Raw genomic sequence first — 27,208 nt, 5'->3', positions numbered from 1 at the left:
AGGAATCTAACCAACACAATTTTCTTACCACTTCTTCCAAAGCACCCTTTAGCCAAAAAAAGAACCCACTTTAATCCTGCCTTGGCACATGACATTCTCTCTGTGCGGGGATGTCCTCTCCCCCCCTCACTCTGTCTTTGCCTGATGAATTCTTACTCATCCTTTCAGACTCCGTTTAAAGTGTCACCTCATCTGTGGACCCTTGCTTGATTCTCCTAGACTGAGTTAGTTTGCTTCTTCTATAGGTTCCCACAGAACTGTTTTGAGAAATCACCATTTGTGGTTTGCCTTCATGCCTCCTGCCAGAGGGTGAACTCCTCTGGGATTGGGTTTGTGTTTTCGGGACCTAGCGTGGGTTCTTATTCACAGTAGGCTCTCAATACGTTGTTCACAGACAAGCGGTTAGTGAGATGAAGAAAACAGTGTTGAGTGAATAAATACATCAATTTTAAAGGAAGATCCAGACCAGTGCTGAGAATTGTCATTCAGATTCTGTATCTCGTTATTGTCTTTATTCGACCAGCATGCTCACTTTTTCTTAGAAATATTTAAGACCAAGCTCCCATAGATGGGTCTGAATTTTAGAAACTAGCAAACAGGACAACTCCCTCATCATCCCCAGTCATTCGGCAAAACGAACTCAAGCTTTATGTAGCAACTCTAGAGAAGAGTGGATTCACTGAATGTAAGAAATGAAATTGCAGATGAAAAATAAATATGGGATATGTAATTCAGTTTGATTATTTTTGTTATAAAATTCTATTGGCGCATGGAAATAGAAACAGATTTTCGGGGAGTTTGGTCATCAAGTAGAGATGACTGTAGAATCTTGAACATTGTTGAATTAAAAACAAAAACATCATTTTGATCATTTAAAATATGTGGGTTCAAATAACAATAATAAATAATAATACTGAAAGCTTGTTTATGAAACATTTTATCCTTCCAAAGCCTGGGAAGGATTTTCAAATGTTTTAAGAGAACTTCTGAAAATATGAGTCCATATTAGAAACAAAGTCACATGCCAGAAGGGCTGCTTTTTAAATTTAAGCTTATGATCTATCTTCTCCTAATAAGTGTGGTTTTTATTTTAATTAATAAAATCCTGGGGTATTTACTGAGGATTGTCTATAATGACTTCTTAAATTGGAAACTTGGAATTCTTAAAAAGGTATTTCATATGTTTGTTATTGGGGTGGTGTTTAGTGTTTGGCCTCAGTTAAGGATAATAACCCGGATTTCTAGTCATTGGAAACTTTTTTCTTAAAGAAAAGCATTTATTATTCATAAGATTGATGCAGCATGAAGATTCTGATGGTACTTTGGTGTGTAAGACACATCTGGTTCAGATCTACGGAGTGTGTAGTCACTGCTGGGTTTTTTGTTTTGTTTTGGCTGTATCTTCAAAGTGGTTTATTATCCACCGAGAGCCTCATGAATCTATAATAAATGTTCTGCTTATTGTGTCACTTGTAGGTACTGTGGTCTTTGGAACTGGGTCACTGGATTTCCGAGGAGCCGTTTGAACTTTCTAACTACTTCCCCGCAGCTCCTGTAAGTCAGATATTATTTTATTATGGTAAATACAATTCGGAATTCTCAGGAAATTATTATTTGCATAGATATGGACTCAAGTTTTTATTAAGTCAAGACCAATTATGCTCGCAGATAAAAACACATTTTCATAGAGCTTTTCATAATACTTTTTTATCCATCTGTGAGAACAAATGTGGGAATGTGAGAATATTCTGCAAAAAATCCTGTGGAATGAAATCTTAAAGAATTTTAATTATGAAAGTCCTCAGGATTGAGAAAAACAAAAAATGAAAAAGGACTAGATTCTTGAGGAGGTGGTATGATGTCTTGTTCCTGCTTCAAGAAATAAAGCTGTTACTGCTTGTAGAGATAGAACTGATGGGTATAAAAGCCATGGCCTGCTGGCAACATGATGCGGTCCTTACGTTCTGATACTCTTCCCAAATGCAACTTCAACTTTACTGCATTTTAAATTTTAAATATTTCGAATGCTTAATGGAGGTTCTAATTTTTTAAAAGATTAAGTAATAATTAAATAGGTAATTTCAGGCTTAATTGGAAGTAGGATTGTGTAGATGTTGGCTTTCATTTTCAAAAAAGTTAACTGGTTTGTGACACACTTAATTCTTTTGGAAGATTAATACCTGAAAGAGAAGTGGCAGTTTTTATCTGTGACCAGGGCTGGTGTTATTTGCTGTTTGAGTATGCATAGGATGCTGCCCTCTTATCACTGATTTATCTAAGTTGTGGGGTTGCTTTTGTTTTCCTTTTTAAGATTATCATTTTGATTTTCCCTCCACTTTATAAATACTTTCTTAAGGAGAGAAAACATTCTTCTTGGCAAGACCGTGTTTGATATACTACTTAAGGAATTGAAGTGTAAAGACACAATCCCCCCTACTCTCTGTCGTAAGAGAGTGTGTGTAACTCTGTAACACAGCGTGGCTTGTCTTTGAAATGCATTTCACCTGCCGGCGTGGGCACCCGGTTATCAAGTATGTTGTTGCCAGTTTTTCCCATCTTATCACTTCTCCACCTCAGTGTCTGCTGTGCGGTCATCAAGACATCACAGAGCCTTATGGCTTCTTTTGCAGTAGAGATATCTTCAGATGATGTTTTAACCTGGTACAAAGCTGTGCTTTGTTGAATTTATAAAGCCTACTTAAATGTAACAAGAGAGACCATTCAAAGATGGGGAGGTTCTTTACTCAATATATTTGTCGGGGAAGCACGCGAAGTGGTGGACAAAGTGGCGTGCCTGACTCTTCCAGAGTCCATAAATTGACTCTACACATACAGCAAATGTTAGTGTTCTCAAATGGCGTTGGGGTGGGGGCATATAGCGGTAAAATAAATTACACAAGAAAAAATGGAATAAAGAAAAAATATAGCAGTAGAACAGCATAAGGTGAAGACAGACATGAGGTAAATGCTGGTTTCAAATTTGGCCCTAAGCTTCCTAGCAGCCTCTGACTCCAAGGCAAATACGTGAGAGATTGTTCCAAATTATAAAGCGTTACAATGTACATTAGTGTTAATTGTACTATGAAAACTTCAAATGGTGTTAAAACTCTAGGGGTTTAACGTTTTGCAGCTCTGAGCTTAAATCCATGCTCTCAGAATTTTCTGTAAAGATTTGAATCTAATATAAACATCAGATTTTGGTTTTGCACTCCAAAATGCTTTCTTTTCTTCTTTCTTTCTTTCTTTCTTTCTTTCTTTCTTTCTTTCTTTCTTTCTTTCAGTTTGCTGGTGGACATTTTAAAAAAAAAGACGTTAGGGGTGAATCTAGCTTGAGAAGTATGGCTTTGTAAGTGCTTTAAGTAGAAGTTTTTTCAACCACAAACTAAACTGTAGCTTACTTCTCTAAAATATATCTTACTAGAAGAGAAAAAAAAAAGACCTTTGTAATAGATTAGTGAGGAAAATACAGTAAAGTCTCTTTGTCATGAAATTAAATGTATAATTTTCTTCATCATTAAAAATCAGATCTTTCCTTGTCGTGAGGCACAATCGGTTGTTTCAGAATCAAATCACAGAATCAAAAATATTATCATAAAGGTTAAATGTAATTATCTAATAATTTATATTTAATTACTAAAAATACCTTCATATTTAACAGAAACAGATGGAAAAAATAGTACAATCTTCATATAAACTGAAAGAACACACATTTCTATTAATTTCAGAGATCCTGGAAGTTTTCATCATTTAAACTTAAAATATATATTTGAGCATTAACTTAAAACTACATTGTCAACACATTCGTAAATAAGCTGACTTCAAAATGAAAGTTTAAAGCACCTAAGAGGAGGAGCAAAAATGCGTTAACTATGTTTTTTCCTTCTCCAAATATTAAACTGCAAATAAGCACTTGCCAGAAAAATCCCTGAATATATAATATATATTTTTATGGCTTAGAGATTTTTTTCTTCCTTTCAATTACGATAGTGATGCTGAATTCAGGACATATGGATATTTACACAATCTATAAACAGGGCTTAGAAAAAAAAGCTCCAAGGTTATCTCTACTGTATAGCCTAAGTGTTCTGTTTTCCAGTTATTTACGGATGAACTCGGCACAACATTCTTGGTTGTGACAACAGAGTCTGTAAGTTGTCAGTCTTGAGTCCGCAGGCTTGGATGTATCTTCACACAGGCGTTCTACCAGGTCACAGTGCCGGGGCTGTGCGTTGGTGCAGGAGGGATGCAGGTCTGAGTGAGGAGGTTCACGGGGTCTAAGTGGGGCACGTGGATCCCTGTGGCACCCAAGCGCGTGCTGCCTGTCTGAGGTGGGAGAGGACTCAGTGTGCAGCCTTGTCTTTTAGAGCTTCGGGAGCAGGTCTCTGAAAATGGCATCATCGGCCATCACTCCTCAGGTGTGTGCGGGCATCTAGAAATCTGCTGGTCGGATCATCATGGTCGTGGCCTTGAGCGAGTAGCCTGAGCCTTTCCAGTAGTACCACTTAATACCGTTGAACTTGTTTGTGTTCTGCTTCTGTGGGTAGTACATTCCGTTCAGGTTGGAGGGACCGCACGCATCAAACCACCAGCCTGTGAAAGTAAGACGCAGAAGGAATTAGGAACTAGGTAACCCCAACTGTATCTCACCGTGGCGTTAGAAACACTTGGCTAATCCCCCCGTCACATTCCGTGCATTTTAAGTGGACACATGCAAATACTCAGGGGTATAGAATGTGCTCCACTGACAGATGAGAGCCATGGTTTTCCAGCTTTACTCAAGCTAAATCCTAGTTCCATATGGCAAATGTTTTTACGGGCTGTTGTACTCTGTTTTCCCTGTGTGGGAAGACTAGTCACCCACAGACATGACTGGCATATCTTTCCTGGTCCCGATATGGTGACCACCACAGTGCAATGGGGAGCATGGATAAGTCAAAACACTGAAGAATGGATGGATGACTCTCACTGGATTACTTTCCAGTTCCAGCAACTTAGTGGGCCAGACTGACTGGGGCTTCCCTCCTCCTACCAGACATTTTTGTTTTTAAATGACCCCAAATTTTAAGTACTCTGGGGAGCTAGATGAAAAGGAAATCTTTAAGTCCTAGAGACACAAAGGGAATTGAAAGCGATCGTGGTGTGGTCACTAAGGTGAGGGGAGCTGCCTGGCTCAGCAGCAGGGGGTGGGGGGTCTGCATCGACACCTGAATGGCCACACTTGGGGTTTTGATGCTCTTCTCTAGAAACAGGAGTGTGCCCTGGTTTTCAAGAAGAAGGAATGACCTAGATCTACGTAATCTCAATAAATCTTAGAAACGTTGTGTTGGAAGTACACATACGCTATGATGGCATTTATGTAAGATTTTTAGAATACAGGTAAAAACAACTGCTCCTGATCTGTATACCTAGTACAATGAATAACTAATGTGAATGAACCTGAATTCATTGCTCACCCCTAGGCAGGTGTTGGCAGGACAGCTTTAGTTGTATCTGTGAAGTCTCCTTTCTTTAAATAAAAAAATATGTTGATGTAATGATTATATTATTCTATTTACACATTGGACTGTGATGACCGATTATTTCATCCAGTTACAACTCATGATTTGAGCAGATTCAGATTAACGTCGATTTGATAAGACATTTGTGTGTGTTATTCAGAATCCTTCAAAATATTCAGGAATGTTGCAAATTTATAGATCTGGCTGCCTTGGAGCCTGCTGGCTGATGTAACTACAGAATTTGCTGTCCCTGCAAAAACCTAGCTGATCACTGGACTGGCTTACCAGGGACCCAGACCGTGGGCTGGGACCTGACATCCTTACAGCCGGGACTGCTCCACTTTCTCTCTTGGGCTGTGTGTTTCTCCTCAGTCTCTTTCCCACTTCTACTCCCAGCCCTAAATCTTGATTTGAGTAAATAAATATATTGTTTCCTTGGTTATTAATGCACTTCTCCTACTCTCTTGAGTAGCTCATGACATACGGGTGGTCTGAAAACCACCGCCCTCTCGTGTGGACAGCTGGGTTCAGTGTGGGAATGGCAGATGGGAAAAAAGGATTCGCTACATTTGGTCCCCCCAACCCACCCCTTTTCCCCTTTTTGTTGGCTTCAAAAAGGATGAGGGAGGGAGACAGGCCGCTTTTACACAATCAATATAATAGCTTTCTCTCATTGAAATAATTATTGAAATAAATATGGCTAATAGGGAAGACCTGTGTTGCCAGTATATATTATGTGGATACATATAAATATATTATCTAAAGAACCACAGGACTGATTTTTTTTAATGGATCTAATTCTTTCAGTATTATTTTAAAGACATGAAAATTATGGAGTTTCAAACTATTTTCATAAATAAATCCTTTCTCTTGACTGTAAATGATTCTTAACTGAAATGCAAACACATGATAAGCATAGATCTTGTTTATGTAGTTACCTTAGATTTGTCAAATAAATTGACCACAGCTCTTACCTTTTTCTTTCCTGGGTGAGTAATGAATGAATTTTCGGTAATATAATTTGTGGTCTCTACAAATTAAACCCTGCCAACTTCCTGTTTGCTTTTACGTTCCGTTTGTACTGTCAGCAGAATTTTTGTTGCTGGTTTAAGTCTTTCAATATTTTTAAGAACTCACTTGATAGCATTTGTCAAGCTTTTTTCTTGCCTCAGTCACAATTAACTGGTTCTGGCCATTTGATTTTAAACTTTTAGAAATTGGAAGAGTAAATTTTCTAGCGCTTGGTCCCTGTCATTGAACTCTTAAATGTTGCTGGATACTAATCTGGCCATTTTAAGCGACTGTTAAAATAGTCTCTTGCTTCTGGGTGTGGTTTTCTTTTTTTTTTCTTTTTCTTTTCTTTTTTTTTTTTTAGAGCAGTCTGATATGAAAGGTAGGAAGCAAGAAGAGCATGAGCATAAACACCTTGATTTAAAGTGGACAACTGTTAATTTTAATTTGGTGTACTAAAAAGAAAAAACAAATTGGCTAATTAGTTTCTTTGTGTTTGTAAGTATTTGTTGTATATTAATGAAATCTTTAAAGAAAGGTAACTGGAAATTCCATGTTTGCACAATGAATTATTAATTAGAAACCCTTCTATGCTAATGAATCTATGTCACTGTTTTGGTTGCCAATTTGAATTTTTAACCTTCTTAATAAAGCAAAATGAAATTAAAGCGTGGCTCTGACATCTGCTAGTCAACGAGCACAAGCTCAGGAGAGCTTGCTGGATATCAGATGTCCTCTCTCTGTGCCAGAGTGAGGTCCTGAAGAGACACAGTTGGCCTGCTGACAATTGTTAGGTCCACATCACATTCTTAAGACTCAACAGTCTGAAAAAGTGAAAAACAAATCTCCCTACATCTAGTAAGTCTATTTATGAAATGTGGACATTGTCACCCATCACAAGTTCAAGTCCAAATAGCCAGCCTTTCACTCTATGAAATTCTTCCTTGCCAAAACAAATAGGAAGAGAGAAAAGTCATCCCACCTCCTGAGAGCATTTGTGAACATTTGCAAATACATTTGTCGTTGTCTACATCCTTTGTGGTAAAATCATTTCCTGGTTGGCTTATGCTGCTTATTTTGCCGGCCGTCCCTGTAAGTCCTTTAAGGTGAATCCTGCAAGCATGCAAAGAAAAAAAAAGAAAGAAAAGAAAATAACGTAATTGGCTTGGGCTGTTAATTTACCGTAGTGGAAAATTTTTTATAATGAAGAATTCCATTCTGCAGAAATGTGTTTTGTACTGGTTAGTGTACTAATGCGTACTCTGGACAAAATATTTTTGCACTGGTATAAACAGGAACCAACTTATCATCAAATCCTTAGACATTGAGGAATGTTTCCATGAAACCTTCAGCTCATATCACTTGCACAAGCATCAGCAGGGGCTTCAGGGCCCGCTCTTTCAGATAAACAGAAGGGAAAATACAACGTAAAGCGGTCCTCTCTCCAGGTCTCCAGGCATCATGCGTATAGAAATGAGAGTCTTGAGATGAGCAGACAACCTCAAGCATCATGATTTTCAGTGGGGTGGTAGGGATGGACAGGCTAGTAGTCAAGGAAGGGATCATTGAATTTGGAGTAGAAATCCATAGAACTATATAGAAAATACATCCTTAGGGCTGCTTTGCCTCATTTCTGTATAGTATTGTAGCAAACTTGCCAGACATTGAGAAAGGAATAAATGTGATATTAAGTTCAACACTAGATAATAGCCCATACTTTTAGAAGATTGTAAAACTCTGGCTTGCATCAGTGATGTGTATGCCAAGGAGGAGAGAGAAGGGAAAGAGAAAGTATGGTAACACTGTTTCAAGGGAGCCCATTGGCAGGCTGGCAGGGTGCAGCCCAGAGCAGGGCTTCATGTGCTGGGGGGTGACGCTGAGGGATGTGACATTACTGTGTTGGGACGTCGGATATGGCAGTGGAGGAGCCCGGATCATTGAGTCTTTGTGACCTGGGGACCCTACAAAACAAAACCCCGCAATGACCCAGGGAGAATGGTACTCTGAGTCCCCAAAATGATGCTTGTCTTTTGCTAACCACTACCTTGACAGGCATATAATTTCCCAGAATTCATGTTGGAACAGAGGGTAGAGAAGAGAGGAAAGGTTTGCCAGGGACTGTCTGTAAGCAGACTGCGACAGGCATTTTCACGGGTCTGTGCATGGAATGCACGTACCAGCCCAGAGAGGCAGGTGTTTCTCCTGTTTTTACATATGAAATTGTTGAGGTTCAGAGACGGGAGTGTGGTAGAGCTAGACTTTGCCCCAGATGCATCCAGCTCCTCTGTAGCGTTTTACCCTGGTAGACCCTTACCAGGGACGTTTGTCTATCGAGGAAGAGTTACGAAAAGGTGGGTGTACGGAGCATGCCAAATGGAGTTCCATGAAGTGTTGGTTCTAAGTCACTTCTGTGTTAATGACTTAGATTTAAAATTGTTTTTAGGACTGTAGCTCTAGAAACCGCCATCATAAGGCACTGGCTGAATTTCTGAATTTCAGTGTTATCGTCACGTTTCAAAAATGACCCTGGTCCTTGGCACAGCCTCTAATTACCTGCTGCAAAGCGTTTATGTAAGTCCTACACATCTCTGGGATTTTGAAACACTTTAATTTCTTTCCAGGCCCTTCTCATTAATCATAGATAGGGTTGATGTAAACCACGTAGTTTGTCCTTACTGCTTTCCAGCCTCTCTCTCCTTACAACAATTTCAGTTCTTATGGGACTCGTTAAAAGTCCTCAAAGGCGAGCAGAATCCGGGAGAATGCTATCTTTTATTTGTCTTTATGAGAAAGGTTGTATCATTTTTAGATTCTTCTATTATAGGGCCCCCTGGTTTATAGTTGGTTTCTTTTAAATTTGGTTATTAAGAATAACCACATTTCTTGAAATTTCTTTATATTGGTGTCAGTTTGAGTTTATAGAACAGTGGAGTGAAAGAAGCAAGGCCAGCACTGAATAATGAAATCTGCATGTTTGTGTGGAGTTGCCAGAATGTTTGCGAAGAGTGACCAGTCTTCAAGGTTTAACATACAAATAGTTTTTAGTTTTAGTTAAAAATAATTATCATAATAATATTCTGTCGATGCATTTATCCTTTCCTGATGACATTATTTTTCAGTTTTCCAGCATTTGGGGAACACTTCTTTGCAAAAAACCCAAATCGGTGGCTGTAGACGGTAGCATTCTGAGACACACCTGTGTTATTACTCAACCACGTCACAGCCCCTTATCACACCGCCGAGTTTTACTGGGACAACGTGGTTTCAATGTAGTATCTGCCGTACCCTGCCACGTAGGTTAAACCAAGCTTTAAATGAATGTGTGCTCTTTAGAATGGTGTATCCCAAAACTGATTGCATTCTAAAGGAAGTGTCTGTTAAGAACCATCTCGGTCTAAAATATTTTTATAATGTCAGCATAAAAGGGTAATGACCCATTTTGTAAAATCTCCTTATATAAACAGTCTAATCCTTAATTTTTGTGTTTCTTTCTTTCTTTTTAAAAAAATTTTTTGAGTTCCTCTGTTGTAGATTCCTAACTGTTGCCAGTTGAAAAAATATTTAGCTTGGAGGTAAAACAATGACCAGCCACTCGTGTCTAAAAATTCATTGAAGTTTTGATCTCTTTGGAGTCAACTTGGAGCTGCAGTGAGGCCCAAACACCTATCTTTTCATTCATTTGCGTCGTTCCCTCTCCAAGGGAACCCTGCTCTCTCTATAATGAGAGTTGGTGGGCTCTGTTTCACTGACTTTTAAAAGTCCTGTTGGTGCTCGTGGTATGTTACCTGTCTTCAAGTTTTTCAAAATTTTCACACACACCCCCCACTTATAAAGCAGGACATACTGGATGTTGTATAGTTCTCAGGTAGTTCAGGCAAGCTGTTCAGCCTATGTTTCTGTGCTCTTCCTTCGCTGTGACCCCTAGGAAGCCAGCTCAAGGACTTTGAAATCGTGTTTATTTTCCAAGCTGTTCAGATTGTGGATTTTCTGTTGAGCAGAGGGTCTGAGTTGGGCATTAATGAGATTTAGGTGGGACTGCAAGCCACATATGACTGTTTCCTGGGATGTTCCTACTGAACTGTGCTGACTTCTGAGCCCACTGTAGGTATTTTCATGATGGGTGTGTCTGTGCTCTTGAGATTCCTTCAGGGCTGTGTTGGTGACTGAACGTTTCTTTGGTGCCTCCCAGACCAATTCCCGTGGTGCACCCGGCTCCCGATCTCACTGTTCTCCCTCCGGCGTTGCACGTGGGTCTCTGGGCACCTCTTTCCACCAGACCATGTGCAGGTACATGATTTTTCCTGCTGTACACATTCGCTCGTCAGGCGCCGGTCTTTCAATGCCTTCTCTGCTCTCCGCCTCTACTCTCAGGCATTGAGAGCCAGAAACTAAATTCTGAGTCAGGGATGCCCGTGCTTTTCTTGGAACTTTCAACACGAGTGCCGCCAAACGCGTGGGGCAAGGCAAATACTGAGGGGGTGCTGTGAAGCGGCTGATGTTTCTACGGCAGAGTGAAGGACTTGCATGACTAACCCTCCCACCTAAGTCTGCCACTTTAAAACTGGGGGACTCTTCCTAACTTTGGGATGGAGCATAACAATCGAGTGCACTTTAGCTGCAGAAAAATAGATTTAACTGTTAAAACCTTTTGGAAGAAAACCACACGGTCCTAGGTGGACCTCTGTTACGATACTGGCATGACATTTCCTAATACGGACACAGCATTCACATGTCCTACAAATACTGGTTGAACGCCTGTTATCTGCCAGGCGGGGTTCATCTACGCTTTGAGGATACACAGCAGAGACAACAAACTGTGAAGTTTGTGAAGTTTCCCTTATATCATTAAAACCAAAGTTAGAATTTTAAAACTAGACGAATTTTAAAAGTAGATGAACTTCCTGAAAGGCAACATAGAACTCTAAGAAACGAGATGTTTTTCCATTTAAGGTATCCTCTGAGTACTTCAGATCCTGGTTAATGCCGTGGGGCTCTCACTTTTTGGAATGCTCACCCAGCAAATCTGTTAGTGTTTTTCAGTTACATACAACTCACCTGTAATTGAGTTCTTCACCGGAGAGATAGAAATGTTCATACAGTGAGTACGCCTCGTTCCCCTCCCAGTCTTTAAGGTGTATTTTAAGCACGTAGGGCTGTTGATTGGTCACTTGGAAAACAAATTCATTTCCCAGCCAGTGTTCGCCGGAAGGGTTCCCAAATCCCTGCAATCCAAGTGGTAAAATTCAGTCACCTCATTGTTTGTTTTTTCTTCACGTATTTGAAATCAATAGTCTATCCATTTAACGTGGGATGACTGCCAGATATTCAGCAGAAATTCTTTCCTGTCCTCTGAAAATTTGGTGTCTTCCATCTAAGAAAGTAGACTTTTTTAGAAGGTCAGTTTTAAGAAACCAAGCTTCTATTGGAAGAAAATTAGGGCTAGAGTAATTGGAACTACTTGGGGAATCACCAGTAGAAACATGAGTGTAAACAGCTTCGTTTATTGACATGGGAAGTTCTGTGAAACTGTTGGCTTACCAAAAAACACTGAGCCTGCCATTACAAATAAGCCTCGCACTTGCATGCCTTTGTTCTGATATATAGTTTACTTTGCATTGACAGGGCCATTCGTTGGTAGGGAGACGGAGACACCAGTTAAGAGGAATGCTTTGATAACAAAAATTGTCAACAGTCATTGGCTAGTTTTGGATTTGTGGTGCAGGTTCTGCAGATCTTAAAAGTTAGTTTTCACCAAGAAAATTATTTTCAGATGGCTTAAAGGCTATTCATACCAGTTTGTATTCTTTCCAAGTCTTCTGAAAATCAACACTGCCATCTTCACGCCGCTGAATGACCGTCCACCCGCCTCCAGAGGTTTCCATGTCGCAGTATGCCTGCCAATGGGAAGTGCACAATTACTGCGTGGGAAACACCAGTGACTCAGGGCTGTGTCTGAACTCACAGCAACAAGACAGATGTGGATACCTACAGTATGACTTGTGCTGATAGGGTTCCCCAGGGTAAATCTTTGTGGTCTTCCAAGAAGCAGATGGTTTTAAATGATTGAAAACCATGAATTTAAAATGATGATGAAAAATAAACAGTAATATAACTCGATTTCAATGTCGATGAGAATATGACTTTCTTGTCATCATCTGTTCTAGGCTAAAGACTCACCCCACTCGCTGACCCAGAGGTCGCTGTTTCTTAGAGACTTGTTGTGATTGGGACATCTTGGCGGTTTGGCCCCAAACCTTATCTCCCACCTGTAGAAATCTACCGGCTGGTGTTCACGACTCCAGAAACCTTTATGGTAGCTGTCGGTCCCTATCAACTCTGCAGGGAGTTGTGTAGAGGGAGTACTTCTGCACTATTGGGTTTCCAAGACCCTTGTTATGTTAAGCTATGGGGTTAGAAGACTTCTTCCATGTAGGATAAAAATTCGATTCTAGGTTCATCCCTCAGTATGAGAGATCTGAGGCCCCTGGGTACTCTGTGTGACGTATGTGACCTGCGAGTAGCCTGACAGCTCTGCCCCACAGATCGTGGCTTCAAGCTTCTTTGCACTTTGCTCACCGCCTGTGGTATTTCTCCTCCCAGCTCTTTTTATTTTTGCTTTTAAACTGGCTTGGTGGGTTTAAATTTGCTCGGAACACAGAATTCCTTCTTGGGCCAGGAGCATGCATGCTCACTTTCCACTCAGCAGGAGTTTTATGATGAAATTAAACACCCCTGCAAATAAGATTACATAAATAGTTTTAAATAATGAGATTATAGTAGAATGAAAAATGTTCCCAGAAATTCTGTTAAGATAAAATTTCCTACAGCATATGAGGTAGTAAATAGGAACGTTATCACTCAAAACCAAGTAGAAATAGTCTTCCTCTGCTGTTTCCCTCTGTCTTTTGGGGATATAAGGGAGATAATTTTGGCAGAGTAAGTTTAAATGTGAACTATTCTGCATTTGTGAGTTCAAATCCTAAAGAGTGGGGGATAAAAGAGAACCAAGAGCACACCTAGACCCAGTCTTTCATTTTCAGTGGCTTGCCTGATGTCTCATTGCTAACAAGACAGAGAGCTGCCCTGGGAACCCAGCACCCTGTTCTCCAGCAGATTTCTCTCCACCGCTCTTCCCATCTCTCTCCACAAAGGTCCCTTGGACCATATTGCTTTCCCTGATGATCCTTATGTTCGGGAACATATGTTCCATTAAAGAAGATTGCATTTATTAAGAATAAAATGATTTCCCCATTTTAAATTAACCAAATAAAATTGACCTACTTAAGGTGACCCCTTATTATCTCCCTGTATTGATATTATTATTATCATTAATTTTCTTGTTATCATTGCTATGCACCACTGGGTACTTTGCATACATTATCTGCAATCTTGAAACAACTCTGCTGTGATACTGTAATTCTGCATTTTTGGGAGGAGGAAAGATGTAGTGAAAAGATTTAGTAAAGTTAGATTAATTTGACCAGAGTCATTCAGCTATTAAGTGGAATATAGGACTTGAGTAAGGTCTCTTAAATTCCTCATTCTCTACCTTTTTTTCTACCATAGTAGGCTATCAAAAACAGAGAAACTTGACCCTTTTGTTAATAGGCCAGATCCCTCAATGCAGCTCCAAGTTGAAATCAGTTCATGAATAATACTGCCTCTTACTTGCCTGTGGTCCACCCAATGGTCAGTACTGCTCACTTCTCTCAATATGTCTTCTAAAAAAATTGGTAAACTAGCTGAATAGGCTATATTGGTTTAAGGAGTTTTGTGTGTACAGACAGCTTGCTTCCTCTGCATCCTAAATGGCATGCTGGTGGGTGGAAAGACCGGATATGGTTTTTAGCGAGCCTATCCTTGTTCTAAGAATATCTGATTCTTTGCTGTCAAAATCACCATTATAAAGTCACGGATACTTAGAGAAGTTTGTCTTCATGTGGAAATCAGAGTGCAGGCTGGCTGCGAGTCACCCCCCGTGTAGAAATGGGTTGAGCCATACCATTCTCTAACTCCACCAGGGACAACGATGAGATGATTAGAACATTCCCTTAATATCTCTTTGTTCCGATTAAAAAGAGAAAAAGAACAAAGAGTTCATAGAAACTGATGTATCATGGTTAACTGAGTCGTGAAACTTTCAGAGGAAGATAGTGTTCAAAGAAGAGTTGTCCACATAGCCAGAGGGCACTGAGTGAAAATGATGAAATGGATTATCTCGGCATCAGGAAAGCAGACTTCCTCCAAGAATGCCCACGACCTCACCGCTCCAGCTACCACAAACCCGAGGGCAGTTAATACTTCTGTTAGCACACTACTGCATGGTTCAGGGACCTGATATCTTGCTCTAAAACGTGAAGCCTTTCAGTGGATAATGCTTGATTTAAATGTCATGCTTCGGCTCTGAGGCCACAGTGAATGACTTGATGAAACGGTAATCGCACAGATGAACACTAGGAGACAGGTACATACCCTGTGAAATTTAGGGAAGGAAATTATTAGGTCTCTGACCAGCAAAAACAAACTCAGATGCCTTTGATGCAGTTTTTATCTTTTGCAGAAACCTAATGAATTTTTCAAAAATAAAGTTGAAATATGTAGGCCCTTTTGGAAAAGGTCGGCTCAAAGATCTGTTGAACGTTCTTTCCTGAATTAGATGAAACAGGGCAAAAATGGCTGCCCTTTCACACAGAAACATTGTCTCATAGTCTTTGGGGGCAGTCAAAATGGTAAACAGTTCCCATTTCTTGAATAGATGGTTAAGTACTAAGTCCTGTCCTAAGTGCTGTATGTCAATTGTCACCTCATAATCGCTCTGTAAGACTAGGGTTACTTCATCGAGTTACAGATTAGGAAACTGAGGCCTCACACAGGGTAAATGACATGGTCAGAGGCACAAATCGGCCGAGCCAGAATTTAAACTCAAGTCTCTCAGACTTTCTCTCCCTCAATCAGACCGTGAATTATGGGGTCTTAAATCTGGAACGGAATCTAGAAGTCATTTAATTTGGACCATTTATTTTAGAGATGAGAAACTTGAGGTTTGGTAAGATTGTTGTTTCCTGCTGTGTCGAGGAGTTATTTTTACTGCAAATGTTTAGAAGAAATATAAATCCTAATGTTTCCAACCGTGGTCTAAGACTCATGTTGTCCCACGGTACTATATATTTTCATCTTGCTGTAGAACATTTCAATGAGGCCATTGGACTGACAGTGCTGTGGGGCGGGAGCCTTGCACTGAGTCAGGAAAACATTTATAGAGCAGTTGGTTGGTGCCGTGTAATTGGTGGTTGCCCTCTGGATTTGCAAAACATGCACATTGCACCGATATCCTCTGTGCTCCTCCTGCTGCCACTCCTGTCCCCAGTGCTCTAGGCCAAGAAGAGACCAACATCTGGTGACAGACAGCAGTATACAGAGGATTGTTATGAAAACCAGATTGCAAAGGGGATTGAGAGCCTTCCTACAGGATTTGTTCATTCCTTTCTCATCTGCAGCAGACTATTTATGTTTATGTTGTTTTTTTTTCCCTCCCCGCTAATGTACTGCTTCTAGAGCACTGGGGACATTAACTGATTTCCAAGGTTGATTTAAAGCAGCATGAATGAATTAGAAAGATTTTCTTTGGAAAGTATTAACTTGAAGAGCACAATATTTATCTTTTAAATTCTTAATCAAAGTATATGTTACTGTTTCAAGTTCTATGTCCTTAAACCCTTAATACTTAGATTTTTTGAAAGTGTTTTTTTCTTATTAGCATTTTAAATACTGAGGATAATACTGAGTTCAAAGAGGTAATGTTTCCAGGAACCTCTAAAATTTCCATATTTATACAGTATCGATGGCCTTTCCTCTAAGTGTTTTCATTGGTTCAACTTGTAGCAGTTACAATTAGATGCAGACATATTTATAAGCATATAATATATGCAGTCATCTGATAATTATGTAACACTTCACACTGACTCTCCTGTAATATTTTACCTTATCAGATGTCTATGAGAAGCCGCATTAAAATATTCCCTGGGGCTGTGGTTCCCCCCCGCCCCCATCTAAAGCTCAGTGTCTCCCAGAGCACCATCAGAAACCATGCTGAGTAATCCAGAATAACTGAGAATAACTGAGATAAGCTATATACTAACTTCTCCTGATGGTAAGTTCTGGTTGTTGGTTCACTTTCCACAAAGTAATTGAGCTAATGCCTTGAAATACACTCCAAATACTTGAGAAGAAAATGAGCCACTCTCTTTGATGGTGTGTTTTAAGTCCTCTGGCCAATGCTAGTCAGGGTAAGAATAGCCAACCCCAACGATCCACATGGTGTGGCCTGCAGACTCCCGGGGTCCCTGAGACCCTTGCTGCGAGTCCACCAGACTGACGCTGTCTCCATAATGACACCGAGACATTTTTGGCGTTTGACGCTGTGACAGCGTCTGCACTGATGGGACAGCAATGCTGGTGGGGGAAATACCAGCACCCCAGAATGAATGAAGGGGTAGCATACCCTATATTTGAGTCATTATATGCTTCAGTCACACCCGTGCAAGTGGGGAAAAATAAGTCGATATTTCACTTTGGGACATCTTTGACAAAGCAGTAAAAACTATTAATTTTATTAAGCCTCTCCTGCTGCGTATGTATCCTCTTATATGTTCTATGATAAAATGGGAAATGTCTATACATCACTTCTGCAAACTGAGGTACCATGGCTGTGTCTAAGGAAAGCTTTTTGTGGCTGTTGTAGCTGTGAGCTATATGAGACCTTTTTTTGATAGAATACCAGTGCTCTTTGAAAGAACAATTGAAGGACAAACTATTTGGTTATTTGAACTCTAGTATTTGGAGGATATTTTCTTGGAAAGCAATGAAATGAGTCTGACACCTGAAGGGAAACAGCTGACAATATGATGATTAAGTCAAATGCAAGGAGGATATGGAATAGATGTATCTTCTCATGATGATACAGAAATCTCTACGTTGTTGATATCCCCAGTCAGGATATGTGTGCAGTGACTGGACGTGGAGCCCTTGGCAGGTGTTTCACTCAGTACATGTTTGTTGTTTTGCTTTGCATGAAGTTGGGAAGGGTCTGGGTGTGTGAACTACATTATGTGGTTCCTCTGCTTCTAAAATAACCTGTTTACAGCCAGGCAGTTGAAACCAGGAGACTAATACCGTACCTTGATCTCCTCTGTGGAATTAGGGAATGTGAGCGTGTAGATACCATTGGTTGTCAGTCCTGACTTGAATACTTCCGCACAGTCTCTGAAAATGACTTTCTCTTCCTTAACATCGAGGGAGTTCTTCGCTGCTTTTAAAAATATAGGAAAGCATTTAACAGGAGTTCATGAAAGATAAAAGTTTATTATTTCAAGATGCATTCAAGTTTTATTACATTTGAATTCTTATAATAAGTAGAAAGGACCCACCAGTTTTTATCCTTTCCAAAAAAATTACTCCTTCAGCCTGTTCTGCATTAATTCTCAAATATTATCACCAGTAACCCATACTTCCTTTTTTTTTAATCATCAACATGGAATGCAAGTATTTTGCAATTAACTATAGTAAACCATTACTTAAAAAAAAATCTTCCATCTTGACTAGAATCACATAAAGTTATTGCAAAAGAATAAAAAAAGAATGTACCTAAAAACAGTGTCCCCTCTACGGTGGCTGTGTGGCATACCCCGTTAGCTGTTATCCTAGGCTGTGGGTGTATGTTTTCTCCCTTTTATAAAAGCCAATTCTTGATACATGTCTTTAGACTATTGGATAAAGATAATAAAAGTGTTCTTTGGATATTTAGCAACTGTCCCATTATAGTTTATGTTCGAGAGGAGCCTACCATTAATTTATCTTTGTCTTTGAAATTCTTACTCTAAGTCTAAAAATGATAGGATTATGAAATTCCTTCAAAGTTTTACTCTGCTCTCAACATTTAGATTTCCCGATCCTTTTTGCCTTAAAAAGGGAGTGTGTGTGTGTGTGTGTGTGTGTGTGTGTGTGTTCCTGCAGGTATTTCTGTCCATGCTGCAGACCCACTGGAGCGCAGGCATATGGATTAGATGCGCGGGTAGGCATCACATGTAGACAGAGGTGCTTCCTTCATGTCAGCTAGAGGCTCATGGGGAAAGGAAAGCCTCTTCTGCTATTCTCTCTCCTGTGCTTCTTTTTCCTGCCAGGATTTGAGCTGCATGATTTCCTCTACTTTGGCTCATCAGAACTAACACCTCACATTATCTTGTTCCAACCAGATGTCAGATGATTGTTCTATGAACGTGAAAAAGTCTGGGATAACCACGTGACTTGAGGACGATGTGAGAACGTATTTCTTATGAAAGTGAAGAATATCTTCACATGATTCATATGTAAAATGTATCTGTTTCCAAAGAATCCAAGTTTAAAGGACATTGGGAAATAAGCCATAGTAAGAACTAGACCCAATTTGTTTAAGGAAGATAAACAAAACCTTAAAATGACAATGCCACACAAATTGTATATCCCATTTCTAATTAATGACTGAAGATGCCTCCCTTCTTCCCTCTAAAATCCAAAAAAAAAAAAAAAAGTGAAAGGTAAAACAGTAATGAAGTAGGCAAAATATATCTAAGGATGGGCAGAGAGAAGGGAGCTGACATTTCTCGAGTGCCAATTTTATGCCAGTCAATGCAAGTATTAAGTCAGTCTTCACGACAGCCCTCTGGGTTTAGACTTGTTTTTCCCACTTAAAAAATAAAGTCCACTGTGGATTAGCAACCTGCCCTGCCTCATACCTGTAGACAACAATGGAACTAACGCAAAGTAGGCTCTTTGAGCCCAGGAATCATGTGGGGGGGGGGGGTTTGCCTCACAATAACTAATTAGTATAAATATTCCTTCTCTCCTCTTCTTCTTCCTTCTTTCTGTTATTTTATCTCCCTGAATAGCATTTTAAAAAATTTTAATTTCACTACAGTTAACACACAGTGTTATAATAGTTTCGGGTATACAATATAGTGATTCAACCGTTTTATACATTACTCAGCGCTCATCACAACAAGTGTATTCTTAATCCTCATCTCCTGTTTCCCCATCCCCTCACCCACCTCCCCCCCAGTAACCATCTGTTCTCTGGAGTTAAGAATCTGTTTTTTGTTGTTTTTTTTTTCTCTCTTTTTTCCTTTGTTTATTTTTGTTTCTTAAATTCCCACATATGAGTGAAGTCATATGGTATTTGTCTTTTTCTTATTGGCTTATTTGGCTTATTTTTCTTTGGCTTATTTCACTTAGCATAACACTCTGTAGCTCCATCCGTGTTTTCATGAAAGGCAAGATTTCATTCTTTTTTATGGATGAATAATATTCCATAATGTGTGTGTGTGTGTGTATTTCACATCTTCTTTATTCATCTATCTATGGACACTCGGGCTGCTTCCATAATTTGGCTTTCATAAATAATGCTGCAATAAACATAGGGGTGCATATATCTTTCTGGATAAGTGTTTTTGTATTCTTTAGGTAAATAACTGGGAGTGGAATTACTTCCTCCTTTTTAATTGGTTCTGTGATAAGACTCTATAAAGCTTTCATAGGAAACATGTAATAGAAATAGTCCTTTTCTGAAAGATGGGAATTTTTTGGAATTTTGAGAGTTTCACTTACAAAATAATGGCAGTTAAAACTGAAGAAAAATTATTATGTAAACTTGACTTACAGTTTGACGTTGATATCATGGTCAATAAATTATGAACTGTCTCCATCAGATCATGTTGCTGCTTTTGGAGAACTGAATTATTCACTGTGGCGGTCACCAGTTGTTTTTCTAGTTCTTCAATGATGGAATTTTGCTTGGATACTAACACCTGGAGCTGATCTTTCTCTTCTTTTATTGACCGTAGTTGAACTATATGCTTGTCTTCCATGTCTAGTACTTTCTTTTCCAGGAAACTTGTAAAGGGAAATAATGGTTAGTTTAGTGATTGCTTTACAGACATCAAATCGGTTTCATAATTCTTATATAATCTTTTATATTTATTGAATTTTTGCTTCTCCAAGACACTCTGTTTTCACAGAGTGAAGGTGTTGCTACAACCTTGCAGAAGCTCTCAAACTTGCTGAAAACAGTAGATAGGTAAGTATGACATAGATATGAGGATGAGATACCCTAGCAAAAATGTAAGGTCCACATTTAGAAGTTATCACATGGAGTGCATTTGAAGACCATGGTTTTGCTGTAGGGGAATGTGGACTTATTCACCGAGAAGGCAGCCTCGGTATTGGGAGCACACGTTGGCGGGTGGAAAGGTGAGTGGAAAGCCCAGGCTGAGAGCTCACATCCACGCATGACCTCCCTGTGTTACCATCCCTGCTCTGGATCTCAGGTGCATACCTACCTAAATGAGTATCCATCTGTAGAAATAAATATCGAAAACAGAGACAGTAGACTAGATGATGATCTCTGAGGTCCCTTCTAGTTCAAATAATCTGTAAGCCTACTATGCCTTTTGGGGGAAAGTCACATTTTCTGAATCTTTAACACTGCAAGCAACACTACTCAGCCGAGAAACTGACTACCCATGGTAGGTCTTAGCTATAAGCATTAACATCCAGTTTTAATAATTATTATTAGAAACTCAATTGCAGCTCTTAAATTTATCCCAGCCTAGGTCATTGCAAATCAGTATATGACAGCAAGTATTCGGTCAGTATACCAAGTCAAAAAATAAACAGTTACTGTAATGCTCTTATTTGCACTCCATTTTCATGAGTGTTATCACATTTATTTTTAAACTGTTATTTATTATTTTTCTTGATATTAGCCAACTTATTTTTTAATCATATATCCCTTTTATTAATTTAAAAACCAAGATGACTTACTGTAAACAGAAGTTAACCTAAAAATAAATGCGTAAAGTTTTTCCGTTTTCTACCTAAAATCATTTCTAGTACCATCAGCGTTCAGGCAGCATGCTTTAGAAACACTCCTGTGACACTTGACCTAGACAATTAACATAAAATAAATGGGGCGTTTTTAAGTCACTAATCTATACTGCCTTCAAAATGACATTGCTGAAATTTGTTATCCAGCTGTCTTTTGTTGTCTTTAATATTCCATGGGGAGGCGTAAAAGAAAGATGAGACAATCCCATGGTCCAGAGTGTGAACACTCCAGGATGGATATTTAAAAAAAAAAAAAAAAAGTTTCTTTCTCCAAAACCTATCGCAGTATAGCTCCAGAGGGCAGTTGCATCTTGATCTAAAATAGTTAATATTAAGGTTAAATACAAGCATGGATTAAAGAGTTTAGCCCAGCATCAGGTCACCCCAGATCACACTGGCTCTGAGAGCGCACCGTGTGATGGGTACAGAAGCGCGGAGCATTGCATTTAAAGCTGCGGGGAGTCCCAGATTGTATTTTAGGCACCACTTTGCAAAATGCAGATCTGGACCCACTACTGGCTTGGGAAATCCATTTAATGAATGACAATCAACAGTTTTTAAATGAGAGAAAGTTAAATAGGATAAAGTTAAATAGGATAAAGTAGATGAAAAGAGACTGTAAATTCATAGCAAGGACTTGGCACATTGCCACAAATGCCATGGCCAAGAGTTGGGGGGGGTGGAAGAAAGGAGGTGGAACAGCATGGGGGATACCCACATTGTGTGACAGCTCACACGTTAGCATAGTATTTGACTTTCTGATACAGGATAATCAATTCGATCATCAGCACAGAAGTTGGACTTAGGTATAGCTTATCTTTCTATTAACATAGCTCATGGTCGGATGAGAAGTGTGGGGAAGTATCCTGTGCGGACAGAAATACCAAGGCTCTTCAGAAGGGGACAGTATCAGTGGCGGCACTTTTCAATAACAATAATCACAGTTTAATTGGACTGGTACAAGTAGGCCATAAATGAATTATTTATTTTTAGAAGAAAAAAAAAGAATGATAAGATGAAAACCACATAGCAATTTTCACCTTCATCTGGAGAACCTAAATATGGGATAGTGACAGTTTTCAGAAAAACATTGACCCTAATAAGTACTTTGGCTTCATTGGAAACTATTCTGTAATGAAAACGGTTGCACTTTGGGGGAAATACTGAAAGTAATTTAAAGGCATGGTTTGTCACATGTGCAAAACATCAAAGATAATTGTAATGGTGTTCTTGCAAATGAGATCCTAGGCTAGTCAAAATATAAGACACCTGAAAACACAGCATTCCAAACTCACTGGAAGATGGAAAATCATCTGCACAGTTTTCTTATTTTTATTGATTTACACTCATTAATGGAAAACTTATTATTGTCACTTCATTTCGTATTTGTGATGCAAGAGATTGTGATTTCTGCAGCTGCTAAATAGGTATGGATTTGTTACATATGGTTTTTATGACAAGTCTGCTGATAACAAGCTATCCCTGTCGGGATCTGTGCTTTGGCAGGTCATTCAGAAATAGTCCGCGTACAACTCCGTTCTGAGTGAGATGTTTGCAATCCAAGTTCTGGTGCTTTGCTGTTGTTAAGTCACCTAAAATTATAGTTTATTAGGTATGTTTGACAAGGTGCTTTTATGGAGGAAATGTGTTGTTTAAATTTAGTGTCGTATAAAAGTAGGTTCAAAGTACCCGAAAAGTGCGTCATTGGTCAATGTTGATTAAACTGGGGGAAAATGTGAAAGATTTAAGTGAAAAAAAAATGTGAAGGTTCCCATATGCAAGAATGATCAGAAAAGACAGCAATCTATGGGATGGTTGGAATTACTGTTTTATACATTGTAAAGCTTTAACATACAAAGAAATTTTACCAAATCACGGGTGATCAAAATATGGAAGGAAAGTTGTTGGATGTCTTTCAGAGCAGTCCCAGCTGACTGTAACAAATTCACTTGTAGTAAAGTGAAAACATTAAGCAGTGTGTCTGAACTCAGGAATCAGAGTTGCGCTTCTCTAGGCAAAAGGCAATGTGATTTGGCAAATATTTACAAAGATGATACTCGGGTGACATAGTTAATAATACTTAACTGACAGTATTAGTGCTTTAGCATATGGAATTAGGAACGTGAGGAGGGACAGTGTTCAGTACTGGGCTGCGTTCAACCGACTGCACATAGCCCGACAGTATTATTGTGGAGAGCAACTAGAGTAATCACTCAGCTCCCATGTTTTCCTATTACTGCAACATCATTAAATAAGAGAACATTATTAAATAAGACCATTTTAAGAAAATGAAATTGGAGAGATTGTTGTAACTCAATTATTGGTCTCAAACTTTTGTTTATGACTTTGCAGAAGGAAAAAATTGAAACACTGAAGAAAAATATTTGAATTATAGAAAATCTATTTGCAAAGAAATAAAAATTAAAAATTGAAAAAATCTATTTGCTCTTCAAAACCCTAAATCAGTAGTGAGTTAAACCTGTTACCCAAAGAACAGAAAGAATTATTTCAGCTGAGTTCCTGATTAACAGGAAAGAATGATTGTAAGACATTAAGTTCAGCATCATTTTTTCTTAAGAATAATGAAATTAAGTAGCTGTGAAATAGAGCACATTGTTGTCTGGCCATTCTCCCTGTCGTATAGACATGTCTTGGTTAGAAACAGGATAATAAGCACAATTATCCATATGTGTCCCCAACTGCAATAAACCTTTGAATCCCCACTGATCACCCCAAGTGTGTTTTTGTATTGGTTTTCTTGGGGCTTTTCTAGATCTTGTTTAAATATCAATATTATATTTATTATTAACTTCCGTTTTTAGTTTATCATATGTGTTAGGCATAATGATTGCATCATGAAATGTGCATCAAGTGTGGGTTCCATCTGTAGATCATTCTGCATTGGAAACAACAAAGTTCCCAGAGGCGAAGGAACTGTTAAAAAGCCTGGGCCAGCGTTACTGTTACTCCATGACACCGGCAGTATTTTGTCTTGGATAAACTTGCACAGTATGGAGGCAGAGTTTGGGAATCACTGGAAGACAATCTTTAAGGGACTGGAGAATGAAAAAATTGAAGACGGGATTAGAAGGCAGGGTCACTTCCAAATTTCTTCGCAAACCCTCTTCCTATCTTTCCTTCATGAGGTGTCGGATCCTGACACTACACATTAAGAAATCTGGCATTTTGGAAGCCATGCTTATTATTAACAGTCACATGAAATAGGCTTTCAGATCTAGAAAGTGTGCAATTCTAGATTATAATTTTGGGGGGTTTTATTACCTGTTCTTATCTTGCAATTTGTTTATTTCACTGGTCTGATCCAAAATCTGTTTTTCCAATTTGTTGGTGGAAAGGGAATGTTCCAGAAGCTGAAGTTCAAGTCTTGTTGTCTGATTTAATACCTAAATGTAACAAAATAAAATTCCTATTTGTCATGTTTAAAGTTACATATAACTTCCTTTTAATTAAGTCAGCTAAATTATAGGAAAACATAACTAAAGCATTTTTTTGTTTACCCAAATATCTTATTTTATCATAGTCTTCATTTTAAGAAAAGGCTTGAAGTCCTGGATTGCATTGGAATGTGGTTTTGTTTTGTTTTTTTTTACCGTGTCTTTTTTTGGAAAGTGTTTAATAGTTCCAGACAGTGGTATTTGTGTCAAATAATATAATGCCATTCTTCTTGTTCTGCCATCTTTTAGCATTTCTTTTCACACAGTGAGACAAGTGGGAGTATAAAATGGTCATATTTAATACATCAGAAGTTGTTGATAAAAAGGTTTTGCTTCCGCTCAAAACAAAATGCTGTTCTCTTATTTATCAGTAGGCGACGTGATTAGAAGTCCCAAGCTTCCAATCTATAAAACTGTAGCTCATTTTTAGCCTGACATTTCCTAGTTTGTATTCACTTGTTTAGCCTTTTATTTTTTATTTTCCATTTCTCTCTCTTTTAATTTTAAAAATCATATTGACCAATTAGGAAACAATAGTACATCGCTGTGAAGTAGGAGCTCAGTTTCACTCTGTGGGCTTCTCTGGCATACGCCATATGCAATATCGCTGTTCCCATTGTGTTCTGACAGATTTAAGGATGAATTCTTTGGCGTTTGGCTGCCTTCTAGCAGGAAGAGTCGTTACTCACATCCTCTGGGTCATGGTTATTCAGGATGTGACATCACATGTAAGTGTAAGGCAGAATTGTTGCCCAGGAATAAGGGTCCTTGAAAGAACCATTGTTTGCTCAGGGTCTGTGTCATTCATAAAAGGCTTGGCCAACTGGCCAGCTTTAGGGATAGTCCTGTCCTTTGTCAAAGCAGGATGAGTTCATACCATGAACAGTCTTATGAATGAGTGAAGACATTGGCCAGCAGAAAGGTTGGGTTTTAGTATTAACACCTGGACTATAGATTTGGCCTACATCTTCTTTGGGCCCAAATACTCTTATGTTGGTAATTGCTAAAAGGAACTGGAAACTGAGGTCTTTTATTCAACAGCTAAGGGCTATACAATGAGCACGATGGGCCAGAGGTGGGGAGGATGGCATGTAGGTCCTCACTAACCCGGGATCAATGGTGCTGTTTTCTGTCACTTTCCCAAGGCCTCTGGCTGTAGGTGACTATCTAAATTATCCAGGTCAGGTGGTTGTCTGTGGTCTTTACGATCTCAGACCTCTACCCATCCCTCATTGTCTGGTTGAATAGCCTCTCACTCTGGCAGCCTACAAGAACCTTGTAATCAGAGAATTTTATGTTTGGATTTGAGCCCATTTCACACAGCAATTGCTCAGTAGTGCCTTAAGTAGATTTGGTGCATAATTCGGTCCCTTGATGTCCTTGCTCAGGCTCAGCCATTTTAATGTGGTTAGCCAGACAGTATAGGCTGTTTTCTTTCCAGCCACCTTCCAATTTTCCTGTTATAACAAATCATATGATATCTAGTTTCACAATAGATTTTTTTAAAAAGATCATGTGACCCAACAAAAGCTCAATGAAAGCTAGAAAGCATGCCTTACACAGGATGTACTAAAGGTTTACATCATTGCTTTATGTCTTACACTTGATTACCATTGTCTGAAAATATAAGAAATGTTATACTCTGCAGACATTTTTTGGATGAGCTTGATTTCCCACTAGTTTTGCTGTTAAATGGTAGGGGATGTGACTTAAACATTACTAATTTATTTTAATAATTAACTATGGATATATTGATACATTTAATTTAAAATTTTTATCTTTTCATTTTTAGCTTTTATCACCTTTTGGGATTACAATTTTCACGTCTTGTGATCCATCATGTAATATAGTTATACTTTTCCTACATTGTTCTAGTATTGTGGGAAGATTTGGTAAAGAAGTAACTTCTTATTCTGTCCTCAGATAAAAATCGGTTTTTCTCTAACCACTTTCCTGCTGTTTCCCCTACTTTATCCAACAGTTGTTAGGGGGACAATGAAAGAATAACTGAACCATTCTAGACGTGATCTTATTCCATTTGGGAGGCGTATCATTTCTCTTACCTCATATCCCCTTCTGCTGTTGTCTGATGAAGTAGCATATAGGAATAATACATTATAGAAATTATTTACTATTAAATCCTCTCTCTCTCTCTCTCTGTTATTCTCTCCCTCTCTCTCTCTTTTAAAGCATTGCTTGGAACTCAGAGTAGGCAGGTACTAATAACTTCATGAGCCTAGAAAGAATCCAGGGTTAGGAACCAGAAAGCAGATTCACCAATGAAGAGACTTGAACTGGGAGCATCTTAATAAATTCCACCAATAGTCC

General features: G+C 38.9%; 2 protein-coding genes across 7 annotated transcripts in view; one reads left to right on the top strand and one right to left on the bottom strand.

The window, feature by feature from the left end:
- The window catches only part of MCPH1 (microcephalin 1), a 242,378-nt gene that overhangs the window by 111,059 nt on the left and 104,111 nt on the right, over nt 1-27,208 (top strand). For all 5 annotated transcript variants that reach the window (XM_026508495.4, XM_044387566.3, XM_057303506.1 and 2 more), the window contains one exon: nt 1,477-1,554. In XM_026508495.4, coding sequence (XP_026364280.2) covers nt 1,477-1,554 — 78 coding nt within the window. The remainder of the gene's footprint in view (nt 1-1,476; nt 1,555-27,208) is intronic.
- The window catches only part of ANGPT2 (angiopoietin 2), a 54,479-nt gene continuing 30,857 nt past the window's right edge, over nt 3,587-27,208 (bottom strand). Inside the window, exons 3-9 of one of the 2 annotated variants that reach the window (XM_026508497.4) lie at nt 24,708-24,829; nt 20,200-20,432; nt 17,687-17,817; nt 12,302-12,403; nt 11,565-11,731; nt 7,492-7,622; nt 3,587-4,590 (exon numbers count right to left, since the gene is read on the bottom strand). In XM_026508497.4, coding sequence (XP_026364282.1) covers nt 4,430-4,590; nt 7,492-7,622; nt 11,565-11,731; nt 12,302-12,403; nt 17,687-17,817; nt 20,200-20,432; nt 24,708-24,829 — 1,047 coding nt within the window. In that variant the 3' untranslated portion in view covers nt 3,587-4,429. The remainder of the gene's footprint in view (nt 4,591-7,491; nt 7,623-11,564; nt 11,732-12,301; nt 12,404-17,686; nt 17,818-20,199; nt 20,433-24,707; nt 24,830-27,208) is intronic. The other variant, XM_026508498.4, reaches the window with a different exon arrangement.

This window comes from Ursus arctos, unplaced genomic scaffold, assembly GCF_023065955.2.
Source record: "Ursus arctos isolate Adak ecotype North America unplaced genomic scaffold, UrsArc2.0 scaffold_27, whole genome shotgun sequence".
NCBI lineage: Eukaryota > Metazoa > Chordata > Mammalia > Carnivora > Ursidae > Ursus > Ursus arctos.
Note: the sequence above shows the minus strand (reverse complement) of the source record. Positions and strands in the feature narration are given on the sequence as shown.